Here is a 21,300-nt window from a genome sequence, read left to right on the forward strand (position 1 = left end):
AACAGCAATGTTAAGTATTTTACCACTGCCGAATCCGTACTTGTGATAATGCCCAAAAGCAAAAAGAGCTCAATTTGACTTTCAGATTCCATGTTAAAATTTACGGGGCTGGTAGTTAGGAAAAACATCTTTTTGCTTGTAAACTGAGCAAATTTAACCTGGAAATCCTAGATTCAAGAAACTAGTAACCCCACAGTGCCATTTCCCAGTCATTTTTCAGAGTATAACTGCACATGAAAAGCCAGATTTTAAGCAAAGCCTCAACCCAGCTTCCTTATTTTGTGAGCACAATTCTGGGCCTGCCTTTCGTCTCCTGCAAGGAACTGTGGATGGAAATATTAATATTTAGCTAAGAGATAGGCAGGCACAAATAGTTAATTAGCTAGCTAATTTATATTTCTCTCTATTGCATTTTATTTCTCTATAGATTATAAGTGGCAGCAGGATCAATCATGAAGTCCCCTTGCTCTGAATGAAATCCATGAAAGTTTTGTCTGAGCAAGGACTGAGTTGGGACTTGAGGACATGGCCCTCAATGTATTAATGCACTAGCTTGGGTTCAAATCCCAGTTCTGAACAAAAATAAAAATGAGCTTACTTGTCTACTTGTCATTGTCAATAGACATTGGTCTATATAATAAAATTACTGAATAATGTAATCCCAAGGCTTATTTAGAGCAATGAGAACTAGCATAATGGGCATGTTGAAATTCAGTAGCAGAGCTGTGTGAAGAAGTTTGCATAGTGCTTGCCCTCACTCTCTGTAACTGTAGCCAGTCCAACTGTAGAAAACATCCAAATCACACAAAAATGTTAATAGAAGGACAATAAAAATTGGCCAGTGTGGGGGTTACTAGGAGTCGGTGTTTGTTTTGCAATGCTCATTTGCTTGTGGTGTCTATTCTGTCATTTTCTGTGCAATGTATTGATCACTATTAGATCTTATAAATTAGATTAGAAGTCGATATTTGAAATACAAATATCTGGTCTGCATACCTACATTTGATGTAAACCATTTTATTTAGTTTCTAATACCTAACAGTTGCAATATTTTTTTTAAACGATTGAATTAAAAATTCAGTTACTTGCTCCCCAAGCTGTAATGTAATTTCATTAAAGTGAAACCTAAACGATGGGCATTTCTTTTGTAATAATCACCGATATAAATGTGGGCCAGTCTAACAGGCACAATCTAGCCCATCTTATTTCGAAGGTATCTATATGAAGACCTCTTTGTTAAGCTTCTTTTGTGACCTGTCACAAACAGGCTGGAAATTTTCCAAGAGAATATGCTTTACTTTCCAAATAATGGGACCAATTTCTTCCCTTGGTAGAAGGGTAAAACTCCTACTGAATCCAAAGGAAGAGTTGCCAGCCTATCTGTGGACAAAATTAGGTCCAATGATAGGTTTAAGATGAGGACCCGTCAGATCTTTTACAAGAAGTCCTGTAGTGACGGTAGTGTCACTTGTAACCTATTTGCAACCTATGGTTCTTTACACAAGTACCAGATCTGTTGGTACTTAAGCACCTTAGAAAATATTTGAACGCTCTAGCAAAGGAATTCCTGGAGCTCACAGCCATGATATTGCAGTGTGTCTCAAAAATCTGTGTTGACCATGTGTCAAAGTGCATGTTGCAAGAAATTTGGAAGTCATTGTGGTAACACTCAGATATAAGTAAGGTCAGCGTATGAGCCACATGCCATTTGAAGATAATCTCACGATAAGAAGTGGCACAAGGGATGAATGGAATCACAAAAGGCTGAACTAGATAGAGTATATTTCCTAACGAACGGACAACCAGTCAAAAGAGCATAATCCTGATTTATGAACAACAGGATTTGGGAGGCCTTCTAACAGAGAACAAAGGGGGAAAAGGTTCAGAATCTTGAGCAACCTCTCTACTTGACCTAATGGAAAGTAAGACAACCTAAGGGAGATCCTTTGTCTGTGAAGTGTGGTCAGGACATGTACTGACATAAATAGTTTTGGCAAAGCACCTAACTCAGAGTTAGCAGAGGTGAGGGCAAGTCTAAAGCTGCATCTTCTTTTTGTGTTGGAAGCAGCCCTCTCTCCAAGTACGCTCAGTTCAGTTGGGGAGTACATTGCTAAAACCAGGAGTATAAATTGTGGTTGAGCCAGACAGAATAATGTTTAATTTTTTTAATTAGACTTAAACTTCAGAGCAGTTGAGGCTTCAAAGAGTGTAGAGGCCAAAATCATAGAAACTGTACTCTTTGGTAAATAAAATTCTTGATTTTTATAAACTATATTTATTACCAGTTATGAAAAGTGTAGCTTGAAAGAAATTTGGCATGAACTTTTAGCACCACAGTCTTGCTTTGAATGAATCTTTCAAATCTTCTGTATAGTATCTTTAGTTCTTTTGCTGTGTCAAATCTATTCTTCAATGTGGATTCCTTGTCAAAAATGCCATGCAGCCTTATAATCAATATTTGTTCTGTTTTATCTGAATTCAATAGGGAATTTTCCAAGGAAAGAGAAAAAGCCAAAGCCCGAGGGGACTTTCAGAAGCTGCGTGAAAAGCAGCAGCTTGAAGAGGATCTGAAGGGATATTTAGATTGGATTACACAGGCAGAAGACATTGACCCTGAGAATGAGGAGGAGGGTGATGAAGAAGGCAAACGGAACAGTATGTATTCTTTACACTTTATACTCCCACTGAAAGACAATTGAACTGCTTGGAGAAAAGTTAAAATAAGAGAGAGGATATATCATATCAAATATTACTATACAAATTTAGTGTTGTGTAAAAATTTGCATTAGTTGAGCATCCGCATCTTTATTAATATTCATTTACCTACTGCCATAAAAATGGACTGGAAACATATCCCCAGATTTTGCCCTGCTTTATTCCTATACAAACCATGATCCACACTCTGTTTTGATACCCACTATTAAGGTTTGAAAAGCATTGTTTTATAAAGGTTCTCTATTTTATTTTTGGTTTCTAAAATAATAGTGGCTATACAAATTGCATGCAACTCAATGACATTTCAAATCTAGACTCTTGCTGGCATAGCCAAAAGGGATATATGATTGTCAGTGGCTGTGTGTATTAGAGTTAGAAGAAAATGGCTCAGAAAAGTACATTCTTAACTCCACATTCAAACCCCAAGAAATAGAAGACATTGAGAAAAACCTAACGATTAAATGTTTAAGCCTTCTATTGCGTTAAAAAAGGTGGTTTCCACTAATTCTTTGAGGAAAGAAATTACACCTCAGACATCCTCTCCTGTCTAGCAGTTAAGGCTGGGTCTAGGCAGTGGGTTACTGTACAGCAAGCCAGGATGTGACTCCACAGTGCACCAATTTGCCATGTAGACAAGCCCTAAGCATGGTATATGAAGATATCTTTATGAGGAGTGTTTACTTGAGGTGAAATACTTGAAATCTTTGTGGACTTTTAGTCAACATTAAAAAACGGTCACTGTTGCTTTCTTTATATAGTTCACCTATTATAGAGTACTGTACTAATGACAACGATAACAATGAATGTTTTAACACCCTCAGATTTATATCATGAAAGTCCTCAAATGCTTCTACACCAAAAAGTCTTAGCAGAACTGTCTACAATGAAGAGGTTAATTTTATGACTTTGCAACGATTTTACATGGTTTATTGTTGTCAGCTAAAGTCTATGTAACTCAGAAATTTCAAATATACATTTAATGGAAAGGTTTTTATACTTTCTACTTTATTTGCAAAATAGTGGTTAAAGTTTTAATATGAAATGTATGATGCTGTAGATGAGTGACCACGTGGAATTAAAATATTTCTGTTGTGGGGTTTCTTAACGAAACGCGATTACCCATAAGATTGGAGGTAGAGGGCCTGATTTTGACACTCTTATTTATGTTGAGTACTCCTCAGATACTTCTACTGGAACCAATGGGAGCTATTTACCCAGCAAGATACTATTCAGGATAAATAGGGGTATCAGAATCTGGCAAGGAGTGATTTGTCATAGACAGAAACTCGGAACAGTATTCCTTATTACATTAATACATATTCATCGTTATTGATATTGCTATTATAGTATTGTTATTTAATTATAAGAAACTGCATTCATTTAAACATATTTGTTATCATATGTTTAAAATATTTCAGTAATGTCTTAGCTTTTGGACATCAATGTAATACTTCACTGATTTGCAGATCAGCATTGTAGCTAGAAATGATTTCCAGGCATAATGTTTGCCAAAACTGGTAAATACTGCGTGGTTTGTTCCTGAAATTGATTGAAATCATTTTTTTGGTTTTGGAACTTATTGACACATAAAAATAATATTTAGTCTAACTCCTGCCCCCAGAGTTCCAGATTCCAGAAGATTAGACTTTTGGTTCACAGTGCCAATAAAGTCTGAACCCATGTTACTGTCTTAGAGGAAACAGGGTTTTATCCTTGATACTATGGGAGAGTGGGAGGCAAGCTTGGGCTGGTGTCGTTACCTAAAAGAGGTAATGTATATGTATAAAAGACAGCCCGTGCAGAGTTTTTATCCTTGAAAGGTAGAAGAGGCAGAGACAGTCTGAAGTTCACTAAGCATTGCTATTGATCTTATGTGGAAAGCACTCATATACTGGCATAATGAGTGTCAGTATAAAAGACTAAGATAGATAAAAGAAGTTTGTATGTTTTAGAGAGTACAGTCTGTGTCCACATGGTGGTTGTGATGATTCAGTCACAGAGATCCCCTTGGGACTGTCACCTGATGTGCTGAGACTACCCCTGAGCCCATTTTCTCTGCCAGTTTGGGCCTCCAGAACCCTGCCTTGTTGAGTCAGACGTGCAAGCCTGCTGCAACACAGACCCAGAGTCTGAACCACACCCTCAAAGCTGCAGACTTAACTGAAAATAGCTTAAGAAGTGCTCCTGTGTCCAGCACCCAGACACCCAGCTCCCACTGGGATCCAAACCCCCAAATAAATCCGTTTTACTCTGTATAAAGCTTATACAGGGTAAACTCATAAATTGTCCACCCTCTATAACACTGACAGAGAAATTTGCACAGCTGTTTGCTCCCCCAGTACTAATCACTTACTCTGTGTTCAGTAATAAACAAAAGTGATTTTATTAAGACTAAAAAGTAGGATTTAAGTGGTTCCAAATAATAACAGAACAAAGTAAGTCACCAAGTAAAATAAAGCCAAAACACGCAAGGCTAAGCCTAATATATTAAGAAACTGAATACAGGTAAATCTCACCCTCAGAGATGTTTCAATAAGCTTCTTTCACAGACTAGACTCCTTCTTAGTCTGGGCCCAATCCTTTCCCCAGTACAGTTCTTGTTAGTTCCAGCAGGCATCTTAGGTGAAAAGCAGGGGATTCCACAGGAAGGCTTACAAGTAAACAGAGCCATCTACAACCAATTGTCCTAGTTAATAGTAGCCATCAAGATTCCAAGCCACCATTAATTGCTCACGCTTTGCATAATTACAATAGGACCTCAGAGTTATATTTTCATATTCCTAGTTTCAGATACAAGAATGATACATTCATACAAATAGGATGACGACACTCATTAGATTATAAACTTTGTAATGATACCTTATAAGAGACTTTTTGCATAAAACATATTCTATTACATCATATCCACCCTTATAAACATATTTTTATAATATATGTTTATATATGGAGTACAATGTCACAGTGGTCCCTGAACAAAACCTGAGAAAACAGACCTTGTGCAAGGGACTTATACAGGGTCACAATCTTCTTGCCCAACTCAATGACAGATTGCTGTACATCCATGCAGCTACTAATGGGGTTATTGGCCAGGAGACCCATGCAATTTGCAGACGTAGTGACCAGATCCTATCCCTTCTGCAACCTGTACTAATCTCAGACCTATACTTGCACTGCCATAGAGAGACCTGCCCCAGAGCAGTCCTCAGTGGCTTGCAACAGGCTGTGGAGATCTGGGAATGGGTTCCCTGTGGGTTAGGTTCCCCCATACAGCAGAACCATGTCTTTACTTAGCTGTGGAAAGAATGGGGTGGCCTTTGTCTGTACATTGTTAATGATAATGTTATTTTAGGTTATGTTAATTGTCAGAAGATACTTTCAGGGCAGGGAATTTGCAGGGGAAAGTAATTGAAACACATTTTTGGGAAAAACGTTAACATTGATGGTCAGCCCATGGGCAGCCTTGCAGCGGCAAGGACAGTTATTTATCCCATGTCAAAACGAAACTGATAACATGAAAAATATATGAGTGACAGAGAAGAGTCACTTCAACCAATACAATACAACTCTGCTGCTGAGCACTTAGGAGGTTATATTTTCAAAGCCCTGTACTAACTAACTAATCACCACAGCACTCTCATTATTCCTATTGACTTCAGTGAGAGTTCTTTGAAAATCTGGACACTAATGCATTTATCAGAACTCCATTGGTAGTGCATTGTCTTTGAATTGTTAATATCTCCTTTGGATGCCTTCAGCTTTTAGATACTGAGGGACAGAGCTTCAGTTCCTCCTCTGGCTGTTCTGTACTGTTCCAGCAGTGGAAAGCAGCTAGATAGCTGGCAGATCAGGCCAGCTGGAGATTCCCTAAGCTGTAGTGAGACTTTGCAGCCAGATTTAATTTAAAAGAACCCCAAAATTGCCCTTCAGCAGCCCTAGAAATCAGGGCGTGCAAAGGTAGCTTAAAGCCACTTTTTTTCCCCTCCTGTTTCTTCAGCTGTTCCTAGTGGAGCTCTAGCACCACCAAAGATCTTTCCCCTAGTACTTGCAAAGTAAATAAATAAGTCCATGTATTTTAGCTTCTAGTTGAGCTTGTTTGGGAGTTAAGGATGCCAGATTCTAGACAGTGGGTACAACTTTCAAAAGCTCTTAAGTGACTTAGGTGCCTACACAGTTTTTGTGTCATTTTAACTCTATCCATTTAAAAATCTGCCTGTGTTTAGATGCCAATTATAGCTAGATCAGTACAAAACTTGTGCTGACAAGCCTTAAGTCCCAGTTTCAAAACTGATGTAGGCACATAGGAGCCTAAGATCTGGTCTACACTACGGGGTTAGGTTGAATTTAGCCGCGTTAGGTCGATTTAAAAATGAATGCGTCCACACAACCAACCCCATGCCGTCGACCTAAAAGGCTCTTAAAATCGACTTCTGTACTCCTCCTTGGCGAGGGGAATAGCACTCAAATCGACTTTGCTGAGTGAAATTTGGGGTAGTGAAAACGCAAATCAAAGGTATTGGCCTCCAGGAGCTATCCCAGAGTGCTTCATTGTGACCGCTCTGGACAGAACTTTGAATTACGATGCACTAGCCAGGTACACAGAAAAAGCTCCAGGAACTTTTGAATTTCATTGCCTGTTTGGTCAGCGTGGCAAACTCAGCAGCACAGGTGACCATGCAGTCCCCCCAGAATCATAGAGCATAGAATGTTTCTACGCTCCCCCATCATCTCTGTCCCTGAGATTATCGCAGATTAGAAGGCAAAAAAAATGCACTCGTGATGACATGTTTTCCGAGCTCATGCAGTCCTCCCGCATTGATAGGGCACAGCTTAATGCATGGAGGCATTCAGTGGCAGAGGCCAGGAAAGGACATGATGAAGCGTCTGTTGGGGGAGCAAACAGACATGATGATGAAGCGTCTGTTGGAGCTGCAGGAAAGCCAACAAGAGCACAGACCCCCCCCCCCCGCATCCACTGTATAACCGCCTATCTTTATCCCTATGTTCCATAGCCTCCTCACTCAGATGCCCAAGAACACACCGGGATGGGCGGGGTGGAAGCTCCGGGCACCCAGCCAATCCACTGCAGAGGATGGCCAAAGCAACATAAGGCTGTCATTCAAACAATTTGATTTTTAGTGTGGCTGCAATAAGCAATGTGGCCTTGTCCTTCCCTCATCCCCACCCCACCCGGGCTACCTTGTCCGTTATCTCATTTTTTAAAATTAATTAATAAAGAAAGAATGCATGGTTTCAAAATAATAGTTACTTTATTTTGAAGGGGGGAGGGTGGTTGGCTTACAGGGAATTAAAGTCAACAAAGGGGGTGGGTTTTCATCAAGGAGAAACACACACAATTGTCACACCGAAGCCTGACCAGTCATGAAACTGGTTTTCAAAGCCTTTCTGATGTGCAGTGCACCCTGCTGTGCTCTTCTAATAGCCTTGGTGCCTGGTACAAAACAATTGTCTGCTGTTGCTTTCATGGAGGGAGAGGCCACTGACGAAATGTACCCCAAACCACCTACGACAATGTTTTTTTCCTATCAGGCACTGGGAGCTTAACCCAGAATTCCAATGGGCATCGGAGACTGCGGGAACTGTGGGATAGCTACCCACAGTGCACCACTCCGTAAGTCGATGCTAGGCATGGTAGTGAGGATACACTCCACTGACGTAATGCGCTTAGTGTGGACATAATCAACTGTATAAAATCGATTTCTAAAAATCGACGTCTATAAAATTGATCTAATTTCGTAGTGTAGACATACCCTAAATCTCACTGAAAGTCAATAGGACCAAGGGTCCTTATTGCTAAATCTGTGTTTGTTAATAGCACTAAAACTCCAAAGTCACTTAGGCACTTTCGAAAATTATACCCATACCCATACTTTCCTCCTGCTTTCACCTTGGCCTGCAGGGATGCCACCTGCTTTGATCTAAAGCAGAAAAAAAATGAACAAAAATGAACAAAAATTAGGGCAATGAAAACACCAGTGGGCTAGATCCTCACATGCAGCTGAGATTTGGGTGATCCTCCTGTGGGCAGAGACACAGGCTTTAAGTCTGTTTTACCCCACAAAACAAACAAAGCACATGTAAGTATATGAGAAGGTCTCTGGGTTGTTGTTGTGCCCTTTGGGATACTAAGTGAAAATTGAGTTTTGATTTGACTGAGTCATAAAGGTTTTGTAATGTGCTGTGCAAATAAACTGGTTTTTGTTATGCAATAAACTAACGATCTGCCAGTGTCGTACTGGCACTAAGCAGGCCTACTTATGTATGCTGAATAGAAATTTGCATTGAATAGGCAATCTCTTAGCCTATTTATGCAAATGTGTTTTAAAAAGTAGAACTGAATATAATTTTTTGCATGATCTGTGACAGTGAGTGAAGAAGGAGTAAGGGCTGCCAAGTGGCCTCACTTCCTTCCATTTGACACTCAGATATTATCTGAAGGTGCTCTGCTGCATTTCAGATTACATGTGAAGGTATGCATAAAAGGAGGCAAGATATTCAGCAGATACCTTCGGTGAAGGAAGGAGCCCTCTTGTCTGCATTATGAAGTTGAATTGCTGGTTTGGGAGTTTACTGAAGTTTAAATGACAAGCACCAGAATAATGACCTTGCAGAAAAGGGATATAAAGACTTGCGAGATAAATTTGGTCACTTTCCAAATATACTCCTACAAATTGATAATTTCCGGAAAGGATTCTTTAGCGTAAAGTATGACCTGCTAGCTCCATTCATGCCCCTTTTCCACATGGAACGTTCATGATCACAGACGTGTGTCTGATCTCTGCACATTCAGAAATAAAGGACTCAGTTCTGCAATCTGCAAAATTAAACTGTGGATAAAATACTCAAAAATGCTTGAGTCATTTAGGAGCCTAAATCAATGGGGGTTAGGCTAAATGACCTACGTACTTTTAAAGTGGGATTTAGGCTCCTAAGTCAGTTAATCATTTTTGAAATTTTAACCTATGCCTCTGTCTTCAATAACTTAAACATTTTATATCAGTAGTTCTCAAACTTTTGTACTGGTGACCCCTTTCAAATAGCAAGCCTCTGAAAGCAACCTCCTCTTATAAATTAAAAATACATTTTTATATATTTAACACTATTATAAATGCTGGAGGCAAAGCAGCATTTAGGGTGGAGGCTGACAGCTCGCTACCCCCCATGCAATAACCTCGCAACCCCCAAGGGGTTCTGACCCCCCAGTTTGAGAACCCGTGTTTTATATGATACCCTTGTGTAATTCTGTAAAAATTTTTACTGTTAACCAGTGAGTGTTAGGTACTGTTGAATGGCACACATTCTAACTATTAAGATGAAAAATAAATTGCTAAGATACTTCATAACTATTATTTTAATTATGCAGCAAATCCTCGTTCCTTCAAATTCAATGAAAGAACTCCCATTGACTTCAAAGGGACAAGGATTTGGTCCGAAATGCAGAAATCAGTGTAAGTGGTGAAAGATTTTAGATTAGTTGTGAGGCTGGTAATAGCATTCTGTGTTTTGTCTGAATTTGCTTGTATTGTATATGTGGACACATTTTTATTTTTTTGCATTGCAACTTCTGCCATCTACTGCGTAAATGATGGGATTACATATACTTAACATGAAGGGGTTACATTGGACGACTTAATGGAAAAGAAGAAAGGCAGATTTAGCTGCTTTAGCAGTTCTTCCAATAAACATGGTAAACTATGTTCTGTTTTGCAGTTGAGCATTCTTTTGTGCAAATGATGCATTTTATATGTTGGTTCTTGAAAACATATATGCCTTTTAAAAATATGGAAATAAACAGCTTTTGCATGCAGACATGCATCATGCATGTAAATGATCTGCTATTTCAAATGCATGCTTCAAACAGATTGCTGTTTGCAGTGCTTTAACTTTCTAAAGGCTCATTTTTATCCCTTTAAATTTCCACTGAACTGTGCCTTTGTTTGAGAGTGTTCTAGGTTAAGCGTAGGCTTACCTTTTCAAAAGGCAAGTGAGCCAGATAGAAAAGCATCTCAGATATGAAAAAACCTACCAAAGGATTTCAGAAGCTGTATAACTGATTAGAGTGTAAGTTTAGAACAGCATGTTTTAGAACTGTAGACTATACAATTATATTGTTTCGGTTCTTGTGTCCTTCCCTCCCTCCCTCCCTCCCTCCCCCCACCCCCATTTAATGCAAAATTTAACGAACTAAATACAGTGTTCTTATGCTATGTACTTTTTTCCTTTCATCTTTTAATTTTTTTTCCTATGGAAAGACTTTTAAAATGTAGCTGCTAATTTCCCATCTACGTCCTTCTAATAATGGCAAACATAGCAACTTGTCAAAATCACAGTGATAGCAGTTAGGAAGATCTAGTTCTAGTTTAAAATCCTGCGTACAACAGAATTATCAGCGCAATGGCTTACTTGTTGTGGTGAGGCAATCACTTTTGTTAATTAGCAGCTAAGATCTGGAGTGCAGTTGACAAATTTGACCCAGTTATGTATGATATGAAAAATATCAGTCCAAACAGAAATTTGTAAATTGAGAGGATACAGGGGATGCATTGTATGGAAAATACTAGAAAAAATAAACAATATGTAAAATTCAAGTAATATTTTGATATTAGATTATATTCTATAAGTAAGTATATCTGCTAATTGAATAAAATATATGTAAAACATTTCAGAAAAATCCTTACTGGATATTTTAAATGGTCTTGTTGATTCAATTTGAAATTATTTATACTCCTTGAACTATTCAGTCTACTTTTCTAGTGGCTTGGATAAGTTTTATGAGCTGGAAAACCTTTTTAAAACATGCTAAAAGACTGCAATAGTTTTTCATACATACTGGAAGTGAACCAGCTAAACCACTGAGACCATTCATGTGTGAGAGAGGGCTGTAGGATTAGGGCCTTTGACTTTGAGAGTTGGATTTTCAAAAACAGTCAGCATTGGCCTATCTCTACTCCTGTGTATGTCAATGAGAATTTTACTATTGACTTCAGTGGTATCAGAGTTAGGCTCCTACTGTGCACTTAAAAATTCACCCTAAACCATTCTCTTCCAGCCGCATGTATTTTTTCATGAACCTCCATCTCCATGGGAAAATTGCAGAAGGACTGCAAGATTAGGCCCTCTTTCCTCAGCTAATTCCAGATAAATCATGTTCTCCATCTGTTTTATTGCATATACCAGGTTCCCAAGACCCATGCAGTAATCCCTTAGATCTCAAGTAATCTGTGGAGGGTTAGTTCATTTGGTACATCTGCATGGAGAGTTGACACATTTATACTATTACTGTTCGGAGCCACGCTACCAAAGCTTCCCCACCTGCACCACATCTTCAATGGGGGTTACCAGCGGAGAGTGAGAACCTATCGGAACGAATACTGACAGGATCAACATTAAGGGCTTGTCTACATGGTGCATTAGTGCATAGTCTGCACTAAAGGGGTATAACTTCTAGTGTGCACTAGTGTGTTACACACAAACTGGCCTCTGTGGACCCTGCTGGCATGCACTAAAAATTCCCAAGTGTGTTAATGTAGTTCTGTTTGGAACAGGATTACATTAATGCACAGCAGGAAACTTTTAGTGAATGCCAGTTTGTGTGCAACACACTAGTGTGCACTAAAATTGATACCCCTTTAGTGCATCTATGTCCTAACTCTGTAGGAGATAAACAAGTCCCATAGCTATCGTGTGGCACAGAGCAGGTCCCTCCCAGTTAGGATCTCTTAAACACAAACACTGAGTGGCTTCAATGTCAGAGTGTATAGTGCCCCTATTCATTCTCTACATACCTTCCAATTTCTGCAACAAATGAGGCAGGGGTCCGGTGTTTAAAAATATTATGTAATTGTATAATTAAAGACTGTATCATAATGCATACTTGCTGTGAGGCCAGATTAAGGTTGCACAGGCAACCTTAATTCTGGCATTTCCTAACTTTAGAGGGTTTGATTTTGCAACTAGAATAATGTTCTTTTAATGTGCTTTATTGTTTGTAATTTCCTAGGTTTTAAAAAAAAGCAAACTGAAAAAAACCTCAGCAATTCCATCATGTGTGATTTGAACACCAGTTCAGCTCAGTTCTTTGGATTAGGAGATGTGTGTGTTTATTAAAGATCTCCTGTAGAAATGACCTGAATTACAATATAAGGATGCCTGGGAAATTTTCAGTGATAAACGTTTAACTTGCCCCTTCATCGTCTGGTCAGTCTTTAAAATGCCAACCTTTAGAAAGTTCATATACTTCCCAGATGTAGGCGGGTAAACAAATAAATATGTGTCTGTTAAACAAATAAGCTTGGCTTTAAAAAATTCTGCAGTGTATTTTTAGAAAATAACAGAAATAGCAACTTGTTCAAGTCACAATGATATTAATAAGGGATATATAGTTGCAAATCACACGTATAACAGAATTATTGGAGCAGCCACCTTTGCGCTGGAATGGCACAATCATTTTAGTTAAATAACAGCTAAGAGTCAGGCAATAGCTGATATATTTGATCTAAATACTGTATGCTTTGGAAAACATCAAATGTTGCATGCAGTGTTTATATTGCTTAAAACAATCTCGTTATACCTGAAATTGATTCATATAATTTGAATTAAGGTGATATTTTCTTGTGCTCTAGATGAACTTTCCAGGGAAACACCAAAAAAGGGAGCAAATCTTAATAAAGAAGATAATCCCTGGGTATTTCTATGCATTCATATTTTCTAAGGAGGAAAAACATGTCTCTGTCTTAGCACACCAGAGCTCTAACAGAAGGCCAGTCTCATTAAGGTCATAAGGTTTTCCACTGTTTCATCCTATACGCTGTTATTTCCCCGCATAAACTCCTTCTCTGTAAAATGCTGTGGTCATGTAACTCAGTCTGTTCAGTGCAGATGCCAGTGCCAGTTTGGATTAGCTAGTGTTGCTACTGAGTTCCACTTGGGACTGAAAGACTTGTTATCACTCCTGAAGCTAGGTCTCTTTATACTGCCATTCATAGTACTACTACCAAGCCTCTCTGTTGGCTTATTATTAGAGTTTAATATGTATTAAGTTTCTAATTTCCCCTGTATTGTCTATTATTCTATCATTGCTCCCCACACTTGTTCCCAACACTACACCTACAATATCATAAATTGAAATAGGATTGATTAGGACCCTGTTAGAAACAGGGTGAAATCCTGGCCTCATTGTAATAAATGGCCAAACTCCTAATGACTTCAGCAGGGCCTAAATTTTACCTAGAACCTTTATTTTTTAAAAAACAGCTAAATTCAGGAAAAGTGGGGTGAAATTTCTGACTGTGTATTGACTGGTAATAGAATCTCGCTAGGATTGAACTCTAGGCTTGTCTTAAAATTATATTATTTTCATGCTTGTCCCTGTTTTATAAACAATCTGATATTTATTTGAAATAAATAAATACACCCTGTCAGTGAGTGACACTTTATAAGAAATAGGATAGTAGCAGAAAGCCTCCATTTTGTGTTTTCTAACTGGAGGACAATCAATAGATCTGTGCCACAAGACCTGAACTTCCCATTTTTGTCAGATGTATGTATACTACAGCCTGGAAACAGTGGGCCTAATTCCCCTTCTGCTTGACATCTGTTTTATACCATTGCAGCTTCACTGATCTCACTGGAGTCATCCCTGATTTGCACTGGTGTATGTGAGAGGGAAATAAGGTATTGTGCTCAAGTATGCATTTATTTCTATTAATTGAGTCCTGATCTCACTGATTACTCAAATGAATAAGAGTTGCAAGATCAGGCACTTGGTAAATCTCCCCCCCCACCATCATCTACAAAGAAGCCATTCCCAGTTTTGGCAAGTAAAAAGGCTGCAGAACTCCAACAGAAGACAGAGGGTCATATTCTGCTCTGTTACACCAGTGTAAATGCAGAATAACTCCACTGGCGCATCTGAGAGGAAACTTTGTCCCAGGAAGCCTGTCTTCCTCCCACTGAAATAAGGACCATAATTCTCATTGATGTCATTTGTGCGGGATCAGGCTTAACATTATTCATAAAAGAGTTAGGGGAGGGAATTGGAAGGGGTTCTGAACAAATGTGGAGAAAAATGTATCAATGAAAAAATATCGGAAGAATTGTGAACAGGGAAGTTGTCTAAGAAAGGGAGAATTAATGTATCCTCTGAATTAGGTAGTTTAAATATAACTGCTTATTCTACTACACAGAAGAAAAAAATCCAGCAACCCACTAGTTACCATAGCAACTGCCACAACCCGTAGTACAGTAGAGTACTTCTGCTTTTCCGATATCTTAAAGAAACACAGCTACAATTATGTGGTAACATTTAGGCCTTGATGCATGGTGAAAGCATTCTTATTCAGGAAGCACATGTAAGCAACTGATTTAATGCTGTCCTGAACAAGAATGGTCTTAAATATATACTTAAGTGCTTTCTTGAACTGGGGGCTGAGGGCACTTGATGTCTTAATTTTTTTTAAAAAGAGCACTGATAATAAACTAATATTTTCCCAATTTAAAATACTTTCTGTATCTTATACAATAATTCGTCTTAATGTAATTTTAAACGTAGTGGTTTTCTATTTCCCCTCCCTTATTTTACCATGAAGAGATTATTATAACGGACAGAAATAAAATAAAATATTACTCTTGGGAGTAATATGAATAGTGCAAAACAAAGTTTTTTGGATGGTATACAGAGCTCATATTCTGTGTGTTTATAGTTTGAAGTTGATCTTCATAAATGACAAGCTTTTTCAACAAATGAGTATACATATTTCTGTGCTCAGCTACAGAATAGTCTCACCAAACCTGTATGTTAATTAATCAGTGGAAGTCCTGAGGTTTACTTTTTCATTCATACAATAACGCAAGCTGTGTGCTGAAGATTCACAGACTTCTTTTCAAAATATTTTAATATTTTCTTACGCTTTGTATGGAGAGTTTGGTGGTTTTCCAGTTGTTCAAAACAGCTGAAGTTTTGTTTCATGTTTAGTTCAATAATACCAATTTATGGTATTAAAGATAAACTATATTTTTTCTTCTTTCACCCTGGCTAAAATGTTGGTTTTTCTGCTTGCAAAATCATATGGCATAATATTTCAGAACTTACGAGAGGAAGAAAAGTTGGCAACTGTTTTAAACTGCAGACATGAGACAGCATCCTAAGTAGTAAATCGTGACTGCCAGTGACGTATTGTTGAACATTAAAATAATCCCTTTTGAACTCTTTTGCAACTGTAACTATAATTTTCATACAAAACTTACAATATTAATTGTTGATTTTTTTAATCGTTTGTCTCATTTATAAAGAAAAACATATTGTAAATAATGCACATGCGCTAACTAGGCACATGAGTGATTTAAGTTCAGTATTAAAAAGCTGCTTATATTATGTTAAAAGAGCTATCTGAAACAAAGGAACCTTGTGAAACAAAAATCTATCTTTCAGTGTTTAACGACTGGACTGTTTTCTATTGTTTGAACAATTGCATGAGTATTTTAGATCTTGTTTCTTATCTCTGTAATGCAACATGAGGAGGTGTGAAATTTCATATAATGATGTATTTGTAGCGCCAGATCCTCAGCTGTTGCAAACATTTGCTGAGAATCTGGCTAACGCAGAGTTGGCAGTCTCACCATCAAGTCCAGGAATTTCCGGGTATGCAAACTGAACTACTCCTTTCCACCTAGAGATGGTCTGTCTAGATCAGATTTGATGCTGTTTGGCAGGTCAACGTGGAGAAGCTTATACTGCCTGTTCCGTACCTGACCTGTGGAGAAAATACTAGAGGTTCTGATTCTTATTTACACTAAGGTGTGTGTAATTTACACCCACTGTATAGCTTCTCTAAAATGCCAGAGTGGTGTAAAGGAGCCAAAGTGTAAATGGAAATATGGCCCTTCAGTCTTCAGGACTATCATTCCAGCAACAGTAACAAAGACAAAAAATTCACAAAAACAATTATATAAAAAACTTTTTATTTATCAGTTTGGTAAGAAAACAGCCTACAATGTTCCCAGCAACAGTTGCTAAGATACTAAACGCAAAAGTCTAATTGGCTGTTGTTCTTGCTACTCCCCAGTGACTTCAATGCTACTTCTATCCTCACTCTTGTTTTCCTACTTATGATGACATCCCCACTTCATAAGGGGGCAAGAGTAAGCCTTTGTAGTCTGTGTGCTAAGGTTTTCCTTTCATGTTGACAAGCATAGCCAAAGAAATAATGTTCAGTTTTAGAACTGCTGATAGTTATGCTCATTCCTGCTTCCTTAATTCCTTTTGCAGCATGAGGGTATCCCCTTACACCTCTGAAGAATTGAGAATCAGTGGGTGTGACCAATATCAGCTGATTTTGTCTAACAAACCATTAACTACAGTTTCTAATTATTCAGTAGTGATTTCACCATATGTATAGTAAATCACTTATGTGTAACAAATTTTATAATCCCCATTTATCATTGGCAATCTTCCTTATCCTTTGTATTACCCATTGCACCATTACCAGTGCTTCTTCCTGTCTACTCGTGTCATATTTTCAGATATAATTACCTCCTACCTCCTCACCTTCGTGTTTTACTTTTTTAATTTGGAAAATAAAAATAGAGAGTGCTCAACTTTGACAGATTGATCAGAGTGTGATGGCTTCTCTTCTCTTCTGTTTGAAAGGACCTTTATTGCACTTATTGGAATTGCCAAGCATGTTAGCTGGGACCTAACTATTACCTTTCTTCTGGTGTGGCTCTGAAAGAACTTCAAACATGATACTGAAACACATCACACAAAAGAGGTCTCACAGACTAGGTCAGCCATATTCCTTTTTCCATACAGCATCTTCTAAGTGCAACGTCTCTTCACTGAGCTCTGTGATACATTTTCAATAGAAGTGTTAAATTGTTGAAACAACAGAAATATCCTCTAATACATCCTAGAGTCATGTGCATTTACCTCTGCCAACAAAAGGAGGGCTGGTAAAGAGTCCACTACACTGTGACTTCCTTCTGCTGTTCTTCTGCCTTTTGAATAAAACTCTTTGTAAACCTAAACAAGTAGAGATGTTCTTTTAGTAAGATATAAAAACAAATCACATGCAACTGGCTGGCTTTGGCTGTAAATCTAACACTTATTTTATCTCCTGACAGCAAGCATGCCGACAAGTGAAACTGAATCTGTGAACACTGAGAATGTCAGCGGAGAAGGAGAGAGCCCAGCATGCTGTGGCAGTCTGTGGTGAGTACATACAGCTCCAATTAAGATGTCAAAGTGTTTCCAGCATCCTAGGATTAAAAAGAGACATTTTTTTTCTCTTTTGCCTACTCAAACATATTTGCTTTGAAATACTCAAGCTTTGTGAGATGCTTATATTTTTGGCTTTTAGTTATTAATGGTAAAATCTAACCACAATTTTATCTAAAATTCTGAAGTCAGGACAAATATAGATATATTTCATAAAGTATCCATTTGAGCCTTACATTTAGAAAGGTTATAGAGCTTTTAATTTTGCTGCTTCACAAACACCAAGAAGAAAAGAAGAGACGTAACCTAAGAAATGCAGCAGAGACTAATGTCTTTTAATAATTGAAACATGATCTGGCATATGCATATTTTACAAGTAGCTAAAAATTGAAAATTATTAGATTGCTATATGAGTATAGCACTAACATAATGATTGTGATAATGGCTTTCATTCACATAACATCATTCTTCCAGAAGATTCCCAAAGCACACTGAAACAGCTTTTTAAAATCCAGGATTTGTTTCTCTGCAAATATCTGTGCTTTACATATATATATATTTTGGTCCCCAGAGGATAAGATTTAATTACCTTTCTTTCTCATGTAAAATCCATGTTTGTAAAGAATAATATCAGAAAAATAGTGGCAAACAAATGACAATAGTGTTTCAGCATTCATGCAGCGTTATGTTGAGAAAACACTTTTATGCACAAACTTTGAGTAATTCCATTGCGTTGATTGCCAATCACAGCATTGCGAGGAGAAGGGATTGTATAAATGATTGTTTCTATATATTCATAAAAATGTGTTTTCCTTTTCTTTTAGTCAAACTATCTCAAAATCCAAGTTCAGGTCAGTATTTTCCTCTCTTTTCCATCACTTTTTTCCTTGCAATGGTTTACACATCATTACTATGTGATTCTGTATTTTCTGTATTAGAATTTGATAGGATGAAAAATGTTACTGACAGAGATGAGGGAATACAGTTGAAGAGGATTCATGAACATTCTTGGGAATAAAGTACCCCAATTTGTTTTGCTGGTATTTGCAAGTCTTTTTTTCACTTATTCGCAAACATTTGGGCAAGTGAGTTTTTATTCACAAGAATGCTCATGGAAAGCGAGTTCCATGAGTAAAAGCAAGAATATTTTTATCTTTTAATTTACAGTATATACTCGTTCTTTAGCCCATTCATTTATCAGATGACCCCCTAAAATGGATAGGTAAAAATAGCAAAAACTGTATGACCCTTTCATAAGCTGACCCTATATTTCTGGGGTTGGAAAACTTTGGCTCCCAGCCTGTCAGGGTAAGCCGCTTGCGGTTTGGGATGTTTTGTTTACTTGAAGTGTCTGCAGGCATGGAGCCCCTCTGCTCCTTCCACTTCCCGCAGCTCCCATTGGCTGGGAACAGCGAACCACCGTCACAGGGAGCTGAGAGGCTCCATGCCTGCAGACACTCCAGATAAACAAAACGACAATGTATTAGATATTCAATTCAATGATTCTATAGAGTTTAAAATCATCAAATTTTGGTGTAGACCCATTTATAAGCCAACTCCCGCTCTTTGATGCGTCACTTTTTCACCAAAAATATTTGGCTTATGAACGAGTATATACAGTACATAATTTTTTTCGTTTTCATAGAATACGTACTGAGAAATTACAAATAGCAAATAAATTTGCAAACAGAGAAGAGACTCCTTCTGTTTATAAAGGTCAGGTCACTCAATCACGGAACAAAAACAATGCCATCTGACTTAGGTGACCAGTCGTGGCACATATAACGAGTCACATATAGCAAATACTCATAGCAACCAGTTTGCAAACAATCCACAGGCTAACTATTGTTCACAGACATTCATTGAACAATATAGATAATAAGGAAGATAAATGAGAAGATTCTAACAAAACAATTCTGGAAGTTGGACTCCTCCAATTTCCTTGTCCCTGATAAAACTTGTTTCATGCTTGGATCGGTAGCAAAAATTTCACTGACAACACTTATGTATTGTGCTTTTAGCAGTTGACCTGGCTATTGTGTCTATGCTTATTCTACTAGATCTAGCAGCTGCTTTGTCACTGCTGAGCACAACATCTTTCTGTTATGTCCAATAGGAGTGGGTGGGTGTTGCTCTTGAGTAGCCCTCTTCCTTTTTAAATGAGAAATCCCAAAAGGTAGTCATAAATGGTGCTCTTCCACTCTGAAGGTCTTTTCATGTGAGATGTGGTACAGTTCCATCTTGTCACTCCTACAGTTCAACATATATGTGAGTTCACTGGTAGGCTAATTAAGAGAAGTTGATTTCAGTTTGCAAATGATCCCAAGTTTTGTCCATTGCTTCTGACCCTGATGGTGCAATGGAACAAATGCATGAGATTGTGGCTTTTTTAAGAGTTAGGTGGTTGAGGATCAGTCAGTACACTGAAGTAGCATAGATAGGTTGTGGAAAGCAACTGGAAGAGCTGGAGTGGGTTCTATCTCACTCCTGATCAAGGTCAAGTGTTGCCATTTGTTAAGCGGCTTTACAATTTGGAGTTTTGTTCAAAATAGGATACTTATGCATAATGAACAGGTGGGCATAGCCTAGAGTGCTTTTTTATCTGCATTTGTGAGAAAATTGTGTCCATTTCTTTTGGACGTACACCTTGTTACACCTTCCCATGGTTGTTTCATCTTGAGAATAGATAACTGCAATGGATTGTACATGGGACTATGCCATAAGACTGTTTGGAAGCTGAAACTAATGCAAAATTAAAGAGAAGAAAGCCAAGAGATTACTCTATTCCTCCACGTTAGCAGCTTCTAAATCATGCCTGGCTGAAGTATTTTTGTTAATTTATCTCCAGTTAATTCCACAAACCAATATCTGCTCCTGTGAAACCTATTTTAATCTACTCCTCAGAGGGGAACATCTCCTTCAGATATGCCACCAGAGACCTAGTAACCATACCCTCAAAACAGATTGATAACACACCTTCTTTCTGAATTTGGCCCATTTGCATGACAGAAAATGTTAGAAGCACTATAGGAAAAGCAAGCCAACAGTGTTCTATGATCTACACCCATTCTAGTGAAAGAGAGCCATGAGCATCTAAGACCTCTACTAAATGACGCTATAAACACGTCCTTTGAGGGAGGAAAGTTCCTACCAAACCTAAAGCTTGCCATAATCCAGCCAGTATGTAAGGAACCACTAACTGATGCAACCAACCTCTCCACCACTGCCCATTCCCAAGCAAGCTTACTGAGTAGATCACCAGTCAGCCTCCAGCTCTCCCTATTTCTGCCAGTATCCCTGGATGCCTCTGAGACAGGCTTTAGCCTGAAATGTGGAACAAAGTGAGTGCTTGT

At 38.1% G+C, this 21,300-nt stretch overlaps 1 protein-coding gene across 8 annotated transcripts in view; it reads left to right on the forward strand.

Moving 5' to 3' along the window:
• The window catches only part of CACNA1D (calcium voltage-gated channel subunit alpha1 D), a 331,172-nt gene that overhangs the window by 176,904 nt on the left and 132,968 nt on the right, over nt 1–21,300 (forward strand). For all 8 annotated transcript variants that reach the window (XM_030570212.1, XM_030570214.1, XM_030570209.1 and 5 more), the window contains 3 exons: nt 2,486–2,655; nt 17,854–17,941; nt 18,772–18,798. In XM_030570212.1, coding sequence (XP_030426072.1) covers nt 2,486–2,655; nt 17,854–17,941; nt 18,772–18,798 — 285 coding nt within the window. The remainder of the gene's footprint in view (nt 1–2,485; nt 2,656–17,853; nt 17,942–18,771; nt 18,799–21,300) is intronic.

This window comes from Gopherus evgoodei, chromosome 7, assembly GCF_007399415.2.
Source record: "Gopherus evgoodei ecotype Sinaloan lineage chromosome 7, rGopEvg1_v1.p, whole genome shotgun sequence".
NCBI classification, from domain to species: Eukaryota; Metazoa; Chordata; order Testudines; family Testudinidae; genus Gopherus; species Gopherus evgoodei.